General features: G+C 40.5%; 1 protein-coding gene across 16 annotated transcripts in view; it reads right to left on the bottom strand.

The window, feature by feature from the left end:
- ARPP21 (cAMP regulated phosphoprotein 21) overlaps nt 1-18010 on the bottom strand; it is a 203048-nt gene that overhangs the window by 54229 nt on the left and 130809 nt on the right. For 13 of the 16 annotated variants that reach the window (XM_075083549.1, XM_075083542.1, XM_075083544.1 and 10 more), the window contains 4 exons: nt 15913-15950; nt 13744-13803; nt 10930-11162; nt 3236-3466 (listed from right to left, as the gene is read on the bottom strand). In XM_075083549.1, the coding sequence (XP_074939650.1) occupies nt 3236-3466; nt 10930-11162; nt 13744-13803; nt 15913-15950 (562 nt within the window). The remainder of the gene's footprint in view (nt 1-3235; nt 3467-10929; nt 11163-13743; nt 13804-15912; nt 15951-18010) is intronic. The other 3 variants (XM_075083545.1, XM_075083555.1, XM_075083556.1) reach the window with 2 other exon arrangements.

The raw sequence follows: 18010 nt of genomic DNA, 5'->3' as shown, positions 1-18010 counted from the left end.
ACAGCGAGAAAGGTCAACGACTAGCTGATTTCCTGCTTATTGCTGTGACCACACTGGGTGAGACAATGGCATGGACTCCCTAGATGTGGGAGTCTCAGGCTCCAGAAGTACTTTAGGAGACTGGGGAAATCAGACTGGGTGAGTGGGATAACAGGCTCCCAAAGCCTGCACCAGACGCTCAAGGGAAGCTGTAAAGAGCATTTCCCATGGTTCAGTGAAGGATGACAGAATGGAACTGAAAAAGAAAAGGCCCAGCAATGCTTTTAATGATGAAAAAAAAAAAGACCTTTCAAGAAGAAACCTTGAAATAAGAAATGAAAAGGAGAGATCAGATGGTGACAGGGAAGACATTTGCAAGCTATGAACTGTGGCCCTAATAGAAGGGCAAAAATGGCGATGTCATTTAAAGGAGTAAGAATGAAACATAAATGCTCTTAAAATTGTCAAAGGGGTTAAGTCAGAGAACTTGTCAAGAGGAATCCTTTAAAGGGTAAAACAGACTGGTGAAGTGGGTAAAATGAGAGTAAAACAGCTGAGTCACCTAAATGGTCCTTTCCCAAAGCAAGCAAGAAGTTTCTCTATCTCGGGAAGGAGAAGAAACAAAGGAAACTGCAGATATGGAAAAGAAAGTGTGGACTGTCAACACCTGAGAAGGAGCTGAGAGGTATAATCAGAGCAAGAAGATACTGACAGAATCCACAGATGTCATTAGAGGCTTGCACAGTCAGTGACTATGTTGTGTGAAAGGAATCAAAGATCTTTAAAGGACACAGTATTATGATCAAAAGAGAGAAAAAGATTGGAAGAAGCCACTCTGCAAGAGGAGAAGAAAGAGCTAAAGAACGGTGCTACATATGGAAAGAAAATCTATTCATTACAGGAAACAAAGCTCCTTTTTCCTTTTCTTTAAACTGTCTTCTCTTCATCTATGTTTCTGACAGCATCCATCACTTTGATAGCCGATCACAGCATCCAGCAATCTAAGTCTCCTCCCTACGGAGCTTCTTTTGTAACATTACCTTAATAAGATGCAAAGATTCTGAGCTCAAAGAGTCGCAAGCCTGCAGCATGTGTTTTGCTGCATGCTAAAAACACAGCAGATGGGCTACAGGATAGCCTGACTTCCAGCACAGGTAGCAGTGTGAAGCTATACATCTGACAAGAATTTAAGCTGTTAGAAGCAGCTGCTCCCTCCATTTTCTTTATTATGTATGTATTTACAAGGGAGCTACAGAAACAAAACATGCCATTTGGAAGAAACACAAAATTTTATGTACACAAAACCACTTGCTCCCTGAATATTAAACATGCTAACACACATGGAGCTCTTGATTATGTCTCTGCAGACAATCAGGCACACTAGGAGCGACGACCAGGCACTCTGGTCTAGTTAATGTTATTGAAAGGCATTATACTTATGGCAGACAAAGACTCCCCAGGTACCAGGGAGAAATATGAGCTAGCTGCTGCAAATTACTAAATTGGGAAAGCAGATGTAGAAGTTCCTGTTAAACAGCTCTTCTGGCTTACAAGTGTGGTGAGCTGCAGCCTCTGTCCTTGCCGTGGCCAGGAACAAGCACAACCTCTCAGCTGTTGGTTCGCTCAAAGCAGCAGCGATTCCTTTCATTTGTTTCTCTCAGTCCTATCCCTGAATTATGGATGTTTTATGTGGGATTGGACCACATAGCACACAAAATGCCTTCTTCTCTATTGACCAACAAATTCCAGTGTTACAGACAGAACTGTCAGCTACCAGAACAACAGAAATGAGTAGATTAATAATTATAGGGTTTGCCTTATGTCCACCTCTCATTCTGTCCTCTCCGCAAGTCATTTTAAGAAATTACTAAAATCTCCATTTATGCTGACAGTATTAGGCTCTCATGTCAATAAAGTAATAGTTTGGAAAAAAGTACACATAAATACTAAAGGCTTTAGCAACTTGCACAAATGTGTACTTTTCTAAGTCACCTTTCCGGAAAGAACTTATCACATTTGAATCTTATCAAACAAGAACTCCTCCCTGATTTTATATACACTGATATATATTGATCAGCCCCAGATTCTGCTATCTCTAAATGTCTGTGAAAAGTTTGATTTAACAGCTTGGCAAGACTGGGTTTTTCCTAAATGCTGTAACTTTCAGTTTTTCTTAACTGCATTCTGACAAAAAAGTATTTTTAGCGGTAGACTCACAAATAAGCTTTACATATTTGCACCAAAATATCAGAACACAGAAGTGTAACATACAAAAATACTGATTATAAATAAAAATCCCCAAATAAAAAGCTTCTGAATGCTTTATTAAGGGTTTTGAGAAAATATTTTGGACCTCAACTCTGAGGTCCCAGTATAATGGAAAATACATTGCACTGTAGGCTTTGTTATTTTAAGCCCATTATAGCTCAGCTAAGGTTGACAGCACAGCTAGTCATGGTCACTGAAATAGTCCAAACCACTGAAGAAGCATCAGAGTCTCAACCTCCCTTTTTAATGCTGTCAGTACAATACTGTGGGGACTAATAGTGTAACATTGTCTGGACTTCATTTGGACCAAGGAGGTAAAAAATTGCCTTAAACTTTCAGAAAGCCCTCAAGTTCAAGCTGAGTGGTTTCTGAAGTGTCCACAGTGCTTCAGTGACTGCAAATGCCTCATTCAAGCACTGCAGCGCTGCTAACTACCAGGGCCACGTTGCAGAATTGAAGAGATTATGACTTTCTCTTATCACAAAATTTCTGATTTAAATACAACTGCTAATCACACAAGGAAATTAACTCTGAAGAACTAATTCAAATGCAGCCATTAAGCCTTTTGAAATTCTTCTGCTGTTAAGCACAATCTCTAAAACTTTGAGCATGATATTTCAGTTGTGCTGTATCTCAGCACACTCAATATGGAAGAGCATCTATCTGTAGTGAAGCTAACGGGATCTCACAGGATTCACAGCCAGGGACTGCCAGGACTTTACAAGACGAATACCCTGTCTGGGACTGCACAAGTGTGTTTTGCATCACTTCTACCAGCTATGCCACAACAGCCTCAGAAAGCTAATCCAGCTTTGCCTGCAGACTCAAAAAACCAACCTGCCAAACGTCATTTCTACATATATTTGCTGCTTGCTTCCTCATAAAGTGCCTCAAGAAAAGTACCTCTAGAAACATGAAATTTGCCAATTCTCCAGTTGACATTAGAAACACTGAAGGGCAGTACCAGGCAGGAGAGCATTGTACTGACCTGTGTGCGGGTTGAGAAGGATACTGCCAGGTGGTATCCCTGCAGCTTCAAGTGGAAGAATAATATAGCTGGTGTTGCTGGGGGCCACCTGGCCACTCATCCCGTTCTCAGGGTAGGACACGTTGCCTGAAGAGCTGGCTGTCACCCCGGGGACAAGAGATGCACTTTGGAGAGGCTGATGTATTCGTGACAGGGATCCTGAGGAGCCAGCGCTGCTGGAAGACTCTGAGCCTAATGGAGACACACAACCACAACAGGGGGGGTTACAAGGGACCCCAGTTCCCATCAGACATGGCATGTACACAAGGACAGCCTTCACAGACTGCAAAGGCAAGCACTAGACCATGCCCAGCTAGTACGAGTGGGGTTTTCATTCTCTGCTGAGCTCAGTATCCAGTGGTATTTCTATAACTCAAAAGACCACTTTCCTCTGCAACATTTGCTTCTACCCCTGCCAGTAAGCAGCTTTATCAAACAGAATATTAAATGATCATCACGTATTTATAATGCCAAAGTATTGGTTCATAAGGTATAAAAACTAAACACCAGGTTTGTAAATGAAAAATTAAAAAGACAAAAAACCTCCAAAACCACCAGATTTTTTCAGTAAGAAAACAGGAAAAACAGCAACTGAGTTGTCAATCAGGTAACAAGGTAGCTGTACCTTATGTGTATTAACTTAGAGCTAAGACCCTACCTAAGACTTTTGCCACTTTGATTTTTCAGCACCTAGCTTATTAAAACTGATCAATCGAGATAAATGTGCTAAAACACATCTGTGCCTGGAAGGATGAGGAGATGCATTATTTTAAAAACCAATTATAATTTCCAAACTTCAGAGATTTTAACTTGATTAGATTTCAATTTGCTTCACATAAAAATGGCAAGAATCTCTGACAGCGTAAGGCTCAGGTGAACAGCTTCCTTACAGCAGGATGTTAAGGCAAATACACAGGAGGTATGAAAGCAAATGTCTGTATGGATTCTTCCTTCCAAAAGGAAAGTACAGTTTAATTGCAACTTCCTTTATTTTACTTCTGTGCACTGCCTATGCATCTCACACTAATAACTAGCCTCCCTAGTGCCCTCCTGCAGGTGTAAACTAAAAGAAAAGAATACTTAGGTTTCAGCAAACTTCTTTCTTAGAGGGCAAAGTACATCCCTTCATATTTGGGATACTACAGGAGGACCCTGCAGTAGACTACTTAGAGCTTCAGATTCATTTTCAGTCAAATCCATATTGGAAGTCATTTATTTCCTCCTCTAATTCGAGCAAACCAGGTTTCCTCTGAAGAAATCACACCAGCATCCTTTTGCTTAACAAACAGAGGGTCTTTCCACAGATTACTGCAGATTGCTGTGTAAAACATTTACATCCACCTTCTTCAAACTTCATATCCACAGGGCAGCTGCTAGAGAGATAGTCCTCTTTATGAGCTGTGCCCTGTTTGCCATCAGCAGGACCCTGAATCTGCTTCTCCAGTATCTAGTCAAGAAAGTAACAGAGACTTCAGAAGAAATTTTAATTTCTATAATACATGTCAAAGTTGAATTAACGGCTATATTTTTTCCCCTCATTGTAGACTGAGGTTGGAAATTTAGAAAGATTATGCCTGCTGGGATAGTTTTATTTATTGGATCATTTCAGATTTCAATGTTTCTACAAATTGCAGAGATATTCCTGGATGTCATCCTCATCAAGCTGCAAGCAGCATTTGGCATCTTCCTCCCAAATGATTTACATTTACTCATGCAACCGCATGAGTTTCCTTTTCTTTCTATAGCAGTTACTGGGTCCTTTCCTGCATATCTCTGGCCCTTCTACATGCCCTTCATGTTACTTCTTTGAGCTCTTGCTTTACTTCATCCTCTTTTTCTTTCACCTATTGAATTCAACAGGTTAGAAAGCTACCTGGAGATTCAGGAGCGATTATGAGATTTCATAAACCTCCCAGTATTGTTTCTAAGTGTGTAAGCAGAACCAAGCCCGTGTTCAGACCTTTCTCTCCCCATTTTGCGCTATTCTGAAGAAACACCATTATAGCATGAAAGAAGATGGCAGCTTTGACATTCAATAGTTTTTTGTGTTGTGGTTCTCTCCCCCCCCTCTTCAGCTGTTCTTATGATAGGATCATGAATTGATCTTTACCAGCTTCTGAATGTTAAAAGCCAAAGGACTGCAATGAATTCAGATGTACTCATCTGAAGGTAGGCAGCAGGAGCGGAACAACTTCTGGAGCTACCACCACACATCAGCCAAGATGATAGCTTTGAGGTGTCTGCCTTAAAAAGATCAGAGATCTGCTTCCCTGTGTCAGTAGATCAAGTCAGTGATTTTGAAAGAACACAAATAAGACACAAAACCATTTCAGCAATTTTCTGAATTTTTTTTAAAAATCCCAGAAATTACACTTAACCAATTTTGCCCCCATTTATCCTGTATAAGAATCATCTATTTTAATTTTTTTTCCATCACTACAACTTATTTCCTATCATTGTAAGTCTAGACATATTAAACCAAGTAAATTCCAACACTAATGTTTGGAAATTAACACCAATTAATCTTGTCTTTGTAGCTCTGATTAGCTGTTTTCACGGTGTCTAAATTTGGAATAAGAAATCACCAGATAATGAATTCAGTACTGTAACAAATGAAAAAAAATGAACTATATGACTTTATTCAGATTCATATTAAGAGATGTCTTGCTAAAGACTTCTGAAAGGAACTTGGACTAAATGAGATTTTTGCCCCATTACACAATTCAACCTCTCTTTTTCAGTATGTAATGATGGCTACTTGTTCTAGAGTCTTCTATAATTTTCTTGCTGCTTCACAGTTGACATAATAATAACCTTCATTTTCTCATCACTTTCCATTAATATATTTTTTAAGTATTCTGAAAGATACAGCAGTTCAAAGGGTGGTAAAAGAAAGAGAGACAGAAAAATCACCACAAAGTCTTAATAGCTTAGGAGGTTTGCAGATGGAGAGCACAGAGGTACCATTAATTTTCCAATATCCTGAGTGCTACTGAGCAATGCAACATGTCTTGCTCTATTTTCTTTGGGTCAGCATTCAGTATCTGATGACTTTGAACATCTCTGTCATCCCACCTTCCAAGTCTGAGGTAAATTTTTTATTAACTGGACTCTCAAGTTCTACCCACTTCTTGCTCCAGATGGTCAGTTTTTTAGGAGCAGTACAGAGCTGATCACCTCTGGAAGTATTTATGTCATGGATAAATTTCCTTGGCTTACGAATATTTGTTATTTTCCTAAGTCCCTTTTCTTTCTGTATATTACAATGTATTTAGGGTATTTTGTAATAATGGTACGTCCTCATATGAACACGATTATTCCTCTGCAAGTTGCACTTCTAAAAATAACATTGATGTTTCAGCACAGTCCGTTGGTGGGAAGCGTACTGGAAGCAGTTGGTTCGTGATTTATTGCCCATACATCAACATTCCTACAGTTTCTCTTGGACTCACAAAATCCATCAGGCTATCGCCTGATTAAGAAAAAGCAGCAGAAATCTAGTTCTAACACTTAGAGACAAAGTTACAATTTACAGGATACTTTATATATAAAAAAAGGTTAATGTATTGAAATGCCTGCAGTACAATCATCTTTGCCCAACAGGAGTAGCAATGAACACCTAACAGGAGAGATTAGATTGTGGCTCCGATTACTTGGAGCCCTGCCAAGAAAGTTAATGATCCCTACAGATCTGTATCAACACAGCTGATACCCCAATGCAATCAGCTTTTTGTAAATGGGGAGGGGAGGTAAGAAATAAACTCCAACAGATGTGCATTCCATTGAATGGAAAATGCATTAGAAGGAGCTAAAAATGCAATATTTACATCTTTTAGGTCTTCCAACACCTGTTTAAATAGCTATGTAGGTACACACACAGAGGACACTTCTGTGAAACGTATCTTCCCTCCTAATAATGTATATTAAAACCTGTTGTAATGTGTCACTGGAAATAACATGGGAGTTTGTAAGTTATATTCTCTCTTCATGGGTATAGTTAGAGACTGAACAGGTATAACTTTGATGCCTGTAGGGACAGCTATTTCACTTACAACTATACGTGTTAGTCAGTCTTGGAAAGCCCACTATATTACCAGAAATCTAAACTAACCAAGGTTTTGTATGATGTCCCAAGTTGTAGGAATGTAATCTGATTGCAATTTGTTACGTTATTAACTCCCCACTCAAGACTAAATTATGACTTAATACATTCCTATATATCTACTAAGTTTCAGAATAACAGAGCAGGAAGTTTTATTTGCAATATACAATCCGTGCTTTTCAGTGCAACAGGGCTTTCTAAACAACCAACAGGTGCCTGAACATAATCATCAAAACCATTAAGGTAACCACTTAATGGGTTTCAAACAGCCCCTTTTGTGAAGTTTGCAAAAAATGAAGTAACGTAATTCCTTTGCTAAGCTCCAATTCCTGTGCAGCTGAACACAATTAAAGTATAAGTCTAATTGACACTGCTGGACTCTACTGCAGAGAAGAGCACATTCTATGATCTGTCTTTGCCTAAGGGGAGGCTAACATCTTTCTGTACTTCAGTTTCTGTTTTTCTGCTATGTACCATTCATTACTGATTTATCAGAAGTTAAGGTTAAGGGCAGAACATTTAATTTTGGTGACAATATTAAAAATTATCCAGAAAGGCTACAATACTAGTATTACATCACTATATATACACTCTCAAAGGGAGTTGTGAGCCATCTGTGAGAATCCTGGAAGTTTTAATATCCTGTGCTCAAGAAGTGTGTTTGACAATGCTTCTGAACGACCATCATATATGTAGGATAATTTTCACATTTAAAATGGTCATAAGCATTTTCCATCCTTTAGCCAACGAAGAACATTTTGACCAACTAATGACTTCAGCCTGATTTCATACATACTATATGCAAAACAAAGATGTTTTAAATTTACTCTTGTGAATCATAAAGCACTTCAGAGAACTCACTAGTACTTCCTGCAGAGGAGAACCAGGACAGAATTGGTACCTACTGGGCTTTGCCACACTACCAGGGCAGCATGCCTAATGTTTGTAGCTACACCTCTGCAATCCCATTTCAATCACTGTAGTAAAGACAACAGAAGATAAACAAAACCCCCCAAAATAAAAAACTTCTCAAGCTTTAAATGTGTACTGAGCTATGGAACACCCAGCGCTGCCTATGACCGGAGTACAGAACGAGGAAGATCTAATGCAAAAGCTTGAACAAAGAGAAGTGCCACTTCGTAGCTAATGTACCTTAGGAAACACATGCAAATGGCACGTGGAGGCTCTGCCAGCTGTATGAATGCACTCAGGATTTTTGGTGAAGTGAGAACACTTTATCAAGGTATATTTCCCCATTGTTTTTTGAACAGTCATTCTTTTCTGCTTTAATGCCATTCAATACCATTTCAGATAGAAATAGCGATTCAGATATTATTTCTTCTTACTCTCCTCAGGCTGACTGACAGTTTGACTTTGTGTCCTGGCTTTGAAGGTGTAAATGTGTTTTGACATCCAGCCTGGCTCTTTTTCCCCACCTCTTACTTTTATTTTTTCTTTTCTTTTTCACTCTTCCTGTGCTTAACTAGCTTTCAGATTTGAACACTTGACTAAAAAAAAGTCAGAGCACTTAAAATATGTAATTACTCTGCAAAGAACATGGGATTTTAATATCACTGATGTTTTAAAAATGTATTATAAGGGCTTTTATTTGAAAGCAGTTTTGGGTTTGGTGGATATGGAATGCAGATGCATTTACACATAGTGGCATGCTTCAGACATCTCTCCTTTAATACATTTTTTTAAGTGCACCCTTTAATATGCTTGATTTTAACACTAAAACAGCTACTTAAAAGTATTACTGTCTTGCAATTAGATGTCTCAACCCTCCAAACTGCATTTCCCTGACACCATTTTAAATGCTCTGCACCTCTGCAATACAATGCTGCGGAGAAATACATTTACCTGCACTCTACTGAAGGTGAATGATATGAAAAGACCATACCAGGAATCTGTGCCTCCTCCCTAATTCATGCATATCAAATTGGATTCTGATGCAATGGAAAGATTTGTGGGAGGCAAAGAAACCTGGAGGTAAAAACACGGTCCACTGCATACTTCTGGCTCCACTGTATAGCTTATTCAGCCTTTATACAAATTAAAAAAAAAAAAATACAGGAGAGTGTAGTTTCAAAGCTACATATGCACTGTTTTTGGTATGTTGCATATGCTCATGCTCAGGAACAAGCCAGAGGTAAACAACTATACTGTACTGATTTTCAAAGTCAAATTAATGTCTTAATTCCATTGGATTTTGCACACATAGGATGGAGTAAAATTGAAGGACAATCTTATCTTAGGAAGGGATCCTTATGGGTCCCCTCCAGCTTGAGATATTCTATTAATTCTAAGATAATAAACCAAATATTTGTCTAGAGTCTCAAAGGAAACAAAGTAGAAGCATTAAGAGGAAGATGCAGGATATTCCAGAAGATCCCAGCAGCTTGACAACCAGTAGGGTTTGAAAGAGCAGATTTCTAACCAGCCAGGTTCCTTTACAGCTGTGAAATACAACAAAATTTTTAACTATGTTCAAGACTCGGAGGTCCAGAATGCAGTTAACAAGTCAAATGTTTTCTTGATTTATTCTGAACACTCCATTCCCCCGCATCCTGAATCACAGCAAAGGCTACCATACAATTTTGGGAACAGAAGTGAAATCTGACTAACCCAGGTTTCATAAACTGGGTTTAAATTAAGCACTGTCCATAAAACACTCTCAAGCTGAAAAAGCACTAAGTGCTAAGTATTGATTACCACTTGTCCTGTACTACATTTATCAAATGAACCAAATTGATGGAATCATCTGATGGGCTCATTATTTATTATGTACTTTTACACCAAAAATATAATAGAGTACTTTAATGGCATTGCTTGAAATTGTTTAGATCTGGACCTTGTGACTTGGTCATACATTAAGGCACCTGTGAAGTTAACGCAAATAGATGCAGAATTCCCACCAGGTTCATAGTCTCCTTAAATGGTGCTTTCATTTAATGGGAATTAAACAAAAAAGTGAGAGATTTTGGGACCTCTGTGAATCCAGCGCTTCTGACTGCTTCTACCACAGCCCACTGCCTCATCTGCCATCAGTGAGGGAGAGGTTGTACTCCAGGATAGACGGCCTGCGCTTTAGCAACGACAACAAAATGGTCTTGGATTTCTCATCAGGTACAGATCATTTAATTCTTCGTGATTCAAGTAGAGTAAAATGAATAAAAAGATAAAATCTGTGCTTTGCCTCAAAGGACCACCACCTTTTCAGGCTATAGCAAGTGCAGTGTTCACACAGGACATACATGTACTCTACTCCAGGAAAAGCCTATCTCACCTACAATTTGCAAACCTCAGACACCAGGTTTTCTTTTCGGTTCTTAAAAACTCAATACCAGGTACCCAGATACTAGCATACGTTGATGGACATACACATATGCTACGCACAGGACATAAAACTGTTCCCATAATTCACTACATAAATGATCTCTGAAAGTCCCTTCCAACCCAAACCATTCTATGATAAACCATGCTCAGGCAAGTACTAGTATACCCATTTATCACAGCACAACAAGTACTGTGAACCCAATACAGTACTAGCTACCTGTTTTAGACAGTTTGCCGGTGCTTCTGTTACTTGACGAGCTATCTCCTCTTGTCAGGACAGTTATCCCACCAAAACTGGCTGTCTTTGTTATGGCTGGCTTCAAATTTCGATTTGAGCTGTCCGAGTCTGTGCTGCTCCACGGCCTCTGGTGGTCTGTCCACTTCAATTCGTTCTCTGTACTGCTCTGCCGACTGCCAGATGCCTTCCCCGTGCTGTCTCTGTTACCCCTATGGACATCAGGAAACAAGGATTTATACACAAACAAAACCACATCAGGGCAGAGTCTATCTTTGGATACCCTGCAGCGAGCCTAATGAAGAAAATGGAAATACTCTGCATTTATGAAAGCATGCCTGAAACAGGGGATTTGACCCCAATACTCATCTGCCTTCAGCAAGTAAATACTGCTATATCCTTTTACATGCACAGACTTACCACTGCTCCCCTTTCGCATATATCCTAAGAGCACTTCACCGGACGAGGCTGACGCAGCAATATTATGCAGCACTGACGTAGCATTTCTGTTGCCTGTTGACCAGTCTCTTTCCTCAGCAAACCCCTCACTACTACTCCCTTTGCTGTCCATCACCTGTAAGGTTTTTCTCACTAACTTCACCTTCTACCTCTGTCTTCATCCATTCTCCTTATTTCTACTCCACCTTGTCCCCACTTGTCTGTCTCTTCCTCTACTCTGCAGTGTCACCCAAAGCCTTCCCCTAAACACGTGTCCTGCCAGCATGACCCCAAACTCTTCAGCGCTAACACTCCACTTAGAGACCCACCAGCAGGGATTTGTTTTATTTTGCCCTCTGCATACACTAATTGCAAACATTTCTGGGTAGAGACTGCCTGTCCTTAGACAGCCGCAGTGCACCCAGTGTATTGTGAGTAACACCACAGTAAACTGTGAGCAGAATCTGGAGGAGAATTTGGCTTAAACAGCTTACAATGTGCTGCTAAAATGACAAAACCAGCATGCCTACTATAGCTTAGCACACCATGACCATTATGGCAAACGATGCTAGTAACACTGGCTTTTGGAAGGCTTTTAGAAGACGTTTGCCACCCCTCTGTCTTAATTTACAGTATAATACCTTGCAGGCTCAAAAAACTTTCTACAGATCAAGTGGATAGGACTGTATCTATTTTGTTTGTTTGTTTGGTCCCCCTTCTCCTTGCGAACGTGGCTCCTGTTTTTTTATTTGGAGAACCTGCCGAACTGTGCCACTCGGGACGTGAAGGAGCAGCGTGTCAAAGACGGGATCAGGCTGGTGCGTTCCTTGCCTGTGATCAGAGCCTCTCACAGATGTGATCAGCAGTATTAACCTGTTGACCTTTGCTAGACCCAGACACTGGGAAAGCATGAAGAGAAACAGCACAGAAGCAACAACATAAAAAAAGGAAAAAGATTTTAAAAAGAAATTGTCCTTACAATTTAATTGGAAAGAGAAAAAACAAAGTATATTATTTACAAATTCTTTTTCATCCTTGTGCTTCGAAATTAACAATTCATTTATATTTACATTCTACTGGAAAAGAGAGAGAGAAACAATGCTTTTGTATCCCAGTTACGTGTGGTTTTGGGTTACACAAAATTCCTTTTTGTTCCCCAAACTGGAACAGGTATTAGTTATTAAGAGTCTCTGTGCATAAGATGTCCCCTTACTCCTGTATGCCCAATCCAAGACTCTCAGATCATTAAGGCTATCCCAAAGCATTAAGGAAGGTTTTTCTGCCTGCTGCCTGTGGCCATGGGACGCAGCTCCAGATGCTCCAGCACTGCTCCTTATCCGGTGCAGTCTCACCGTCTCCTCAGTGGTTGCTGACATGCACAGCCAGCAACCACACGTCAAATAATCCCGCATGCTTTTCTCCTTGTAAGGAAAAATTATGTAATATAGATGATATAGGCTTGAAGTGACAAAAACTATCACTGCTACATATGCAAACCCAAAAGCATACAGACATCGAGTGACCACCCTACTTCTGCCTAGCTATCCATGTGCCTTACTGGGTGAAGGACATTCTTCTGAAAGCATCCATTACTTCTGCCCACTCTGCTTAAGACCTGTGGCATCCGACTGACTTTAAAAGCAGCTTGGCATGCTCATGTTGATCTGAACTGAATCTGTGGGACCTCATGGTGCAGAAGGAGAGCCTTTCCAAGCCTCTCAGAGGAATCCTGTCACTACCAGGTTGGGTATTCCACTGATCTAGTGTGTCAGCTGATAAAAAGAGCTCTCCATGAAAATATGGACTGACTCATATGGATTCCCTGTGGCTTGGGACATGATCTGGGATAAGGGATACACCTGAATGTTCTCTGGGCAGAAGGAATTGGAGTTTGGAAGACAAAGGTCACAGAGAAAGTTTCAAAACATCGCTGCTTTAGATAAGGGAACTTCAATCAGTTTCACTTCAATGTACTTTTACTTCAGCTTTTAATAAACCAACAAAAGGAAAAAAGGTTAGTCTGGGCACTAGTCTGTGAAACGTGCCTGTCATATATACTAGAGCATAATGAACTTCCACCAGTCACAGTCAGCCCCAAATTGTGGCAGTCCAAGCAGCTGAAAATCTGGTATGGCTCCTGAGCCAACAACCCATAAAACCAAAGGAAAGGGACCCCCTGTGACCTCCCCACTCAGAGAGCGTGGGATGAGTGGGGTAAGAATTCTGTTCTCCACGCTCCTTTCCAACCAGAAAAATGACATACCCACACCCGTCAAGGTCTCCCTTGGTGAGGACATGGACTGAATCACAAATAAGAGTTACTGGGAAATGAATATTAAATAAAGTCATACAAACCTGAACAGCTGTCTTTTCTTATGGGTATCATTGCATATACTACTGTCTTCCAACAGCCTACTGAAAAATGAAAAGAAAAATTATGGTAACCGACATGGTAATTAAAATTTATCATATCTGTAAAGCTATGTTTAGTTTCTAGCAACACCTTCCAACTTGTGCTAGATTCATAGTTCATCAAATCAAGTAAAAAAAAAAACAAAACCAAAAAACCAAGGCTAAAATTGCCCCCCTTCCCTCTCCCATAACTGTGCACAGTCAACTGAACCTAAGATATGTCAGCCAGGGAGGCTGAAGGCCATTTAACATTTCCTGTTATTGAGCAAGGTAATTCTCAGAAGCCAAGGAACCATACGTCTACATCCAAAAGAAAATTCATAAAAATATCATCTAATAAGAACATAAAAAAATGCAAGCCAGCAAAATACTGCATATATAATTTTAAGCACTTGCTAAGTCACTTGGAAATCTCTGCAGCTCAGAAAAATGCTCAGGTTCTCTGATGAAAAAGGCAGGCAAAGCACTTAAACACATACCTAACTTTCAACACAGCAAATCAACAAGGTTGTTCATGTGCACAGAGATAAGTATAAGTTTAAGTGCTTCACCTGGTCAAAGAAAGAAAAAGCAGTGTTCTGAGGAACACGGCTGAAGTCTCCCTCCTGCAACAACAGTGCAGGCAGTAACAGAAGCACAATTTCCAACCTGGCCTTTTATTGGCCTCCACTTGAGGCCAATCTTCACACCAGGAAAGCTGGTCAGCCAGCTCTCGGGTTTGAGCAAAGTGAACCAAGTAACACCAGAACTGGCCACACTCTCCTGCATGCAGGTGTGGGATTGAATGCATAAACCAATGGATGCCTGGCTATGAAGTTCATGGTTTATCCCATACAGGTCCCTGCCCTACTCTCAGCAGCACAGTGTCTGAGCACTTTCCATACTGACTTGGGAACGTGAACAACTACATCACGTTTATTGTCCCATTCTCTCCAGAGAGGGAGAAGTAGGTTTATGAGAACATCTTTTTGGTTTTTTGGGTTCCTCAGTTGCCTTTTTTCATTTTGATCAAAAAAACCCGTATCTCCACAGTCAGGATACAGAAGCAGCAGCTGAGAAAACATCCTCGGCTTTCAGAATACAAGGCGGTTAGGTGACAGTGGCCATTACCTCCTGAGGTACTTCCCTCATTCCACTTTTAGGACTGTCCATCAGAAAAGCTGGTTTGTACCATTACCGTGGAATCATTTTCTATGGGAACAGCCTTTCCCATAAATGTATCTGACAGATGTAAAGATGGACAGAGATAGAAATACTGTGAAAGATAACCTCCCCTTCTTCAAGAGGATGATAAACAGTTTTAAAGCCTGCACAGGACAGACTTGGGCTAGCCCTGCTCAAGCACCCACCAGTGAAATTCTCAGCGTTTTGGTTAAAATCCTTATCTGCCATAAATGTGCACAATTTCTACGATCTTCAACACAGCTAAGCTAATTTATGGCTGCTACAGAGCTAATACTTGGTATTTTGTAGATCTTATTTAAGCACAGTTTCTTCTTCCCTTTGCTTTAAATGGATTTATTATGATAAAACGAACATCCATAAGAACCATCACACAGTAATGCAAAGTAACAGTTGGCTCAGATATCACCATTTTATTACCACAATGGAGCAGTAAAGCAGATCTGGTCTGGGGGCCTTGTGAGCCTTCATAAGCAACAAGAAGTCAGTGCTGCTGCTCAGCCCCACAGCAGAGCAGGTTAAACAACAAACGCAGGTGTGGTGTTTCATAAATACCATCATCCAGCCACTGCTGGAGTGCTTTTTAAAGATCCATAAGTTAAATTCTAAAGGCACTCCAGAGACAGGTTGAGCATTTGAAATGAAGCATTAGGTGGGTCATATCCCCGTCCCCCCCACGCCCCAGTCTGCTTTTTAAACTGAAATGCAAAGTCTTGGGAAAGCAGCAGTAACACCTTATCTGCTCAGATACAATACAGCAATGCAATCTCTTCCCCCCCCTTAAAGCAGAAAAACACTGCAGATAATATGGATTACAAATTTGCTCAACAGCCTTCGCATTAGGATAAGCAACTATAGATAGACAAAATAATAAGAGAGAAACAGCTAAGTTTAACACCAAAAAAAAAAAAAAAAGAAGCTATTTTTTACCTGTTTTCCACAAAAACGTTTTCCTGGGAGCAAACTGACTGAAAAATAAAAAAGGCATTGTATCAGACGTTCTAGATATGCTCTGCTGTTCCAATTCCTTCCTTGATTTTAGAATTATCTCCCCTGTTCAGGCTTAAGGGGATTTCAATTCATGCATCATTTGCATTTGCAGAAGACAGGAGGGGAAAAAAGGTCAAGAGTAAGGCCAGGCCAGTAAAGTAAACTCCATGCATTACAACACATTGCCAACAAGGGGTCTCAGTTTAGAAACAAACTGAAACTTCTCGGTCCTGAGATCAGAAGGCGGCAGTATGTGCAAAATACTGGCAATTTGAATGGGAAAAATGTTTTTCCTACATAATATAAGGTTCCACTGGTCTGCCCTACCACCTCAAAATAAGATTGCAGAATAGCACAGAGCTGCAGGTAGGAAGGACACACAGGAGGAAAGCATGCAGAATTGACAAAGTTCTTCAAAGGGAGAGAAGATACTGCAGTACCTAGAAATACTATGTGATTTCACATTTTGCAGTTGGAAAGGAAACAGTCATACCCACACTGAGATATAAAATGATGATAATCATCTTAATATTAACAACAATAAGTCTATTGCAGAAAGGTTCTCTGCTGGAGGACTTAGATCCCGAGAAAGGTGAAGGGCTCAGAAGAAATAAATCCTATGGGCGAGTGTATAATTCTTTTAGTATTACTTAATTTTTTATGCAGAGAAATGAAGCTGTGCTCGAATTTCCCATGAATAATTCTCCCTCTTTGATTTTTTTCATTCCCCTCCTATTTCATGTTCACAACACGAAGTGCCTCATAGCTGTCACTGGGTTGTATCTCCACAAGGTACAGAAGAAAGGACAGTCAGTACTTGCACTGAATTTAAACAAAAAGGCAAGCAAAGGGAGGAGGGTGCCAGAGATCAAGCCCATTACTTCTGTAACAACAGGACTCAGCTCAAAGAATAATGCAATGCCATCATTAGCTGCATCAAGTTTTAATGGTATGGGATATGCACAGATTTGGGATGTTTCTGTTTTGAAAAGGGTCAGCTAATGACCTACTCAAAGAGTGCTGGCCAACACCAGAAGCAAGACCCTGCTCATTCCCAGTGCTGCAGCAAATACACAGGCAGTTTTCCCTTGGCACCACAGCCAGTGCCATCCCATCAATTTACACAAGGAATGGATTTAGCCCTGAGAAGGCAACGTGGTTTCTCGTTAAAAGCTGTAATTCACCTACCCAGCACCCATGTCAGGGAACATCTGACAGCATTGTGGGCTTCCCAGGCGAGCTCCGGCCCTGCACTCCAACTAAATACACACGGCTCTGGGCTGCATCAGTGGCAAGTGAATCTCTCCTCAGCACAAAGCCTCAGGATAGCAGAAGCAAGTTCTCCATTGCCAGGAACCAAATTCCCACCAGCTACAGCAGACCTAGGGTTTCACCCCAGACATAAACTGTTCCACTTAAAACCACTGGGATCCTTTGTACAGCTACGACACTGCCTCTTCTCTCACTTTGCAAACCTTACTCACAAGGTTTCATTAACAAATGTGTCTGTGCAGACTTCAGCATAGTCTACCTACCTACAAGCACAGTGAAATCACCCCATGGGATTGTAAAAACCTCAACTGTGGGCCTGTGTCTTCACTTGAGGTTCATGATAGGCATTTGTGCATTGCCTACACTGCAGTCACATTTCCAAAGCAGCGTTATAGCTACTCTTCCAGAGCAAGCAAGTAAAAATCTTTGCGTAGGCCAGAGTACTGGTCTGTGTTCTCACAAAGTTAGAAAAGGAAGGGGGCATTTTTTTTTTAACCTTCATTTCATTTTTTCAAGTTTTTAAAGAGACTGGGCATAAAACAGAATAAATATCTGGGATTTATATTTTTATCAAGCAAGTGGAGAGGTCTGCTCCCTTTTCAGTGTCTTGATGGGAATGACTATCAGCTGCATTATAGACTTAAAGAGTCTGTAATAACTCCATTTGTCTTCCTGGTTGATGATGCTGGCACAGGGCCACACAGTCCCTGGAAACTACTTTTCAGTACAGGTGCGAGGCTGAGAGGCAGAGAAGACAGACACTTTT

This window comes from Phalacrocorax aristotelis, chromosome 2, assembly GCF_949628215.1.
Source record: "Phalacrocorax aristotelis chromosome 2, bGulAri2.1, whole genome shotgun sequence".
In the NCBI taxonomy this organism is placed as follows: Eukaryota; Metazoa; Chordata; class Aves; order Suliformes; family Phalacrocoracidae; genus Phalacrocorax; species Phalacrocorax aristotelis.
The sequence above is the reverse complement of the archived record's forward strand: the minus strand, read 5'-3'. Positions and strand labels throughout refer to the sequence as shown.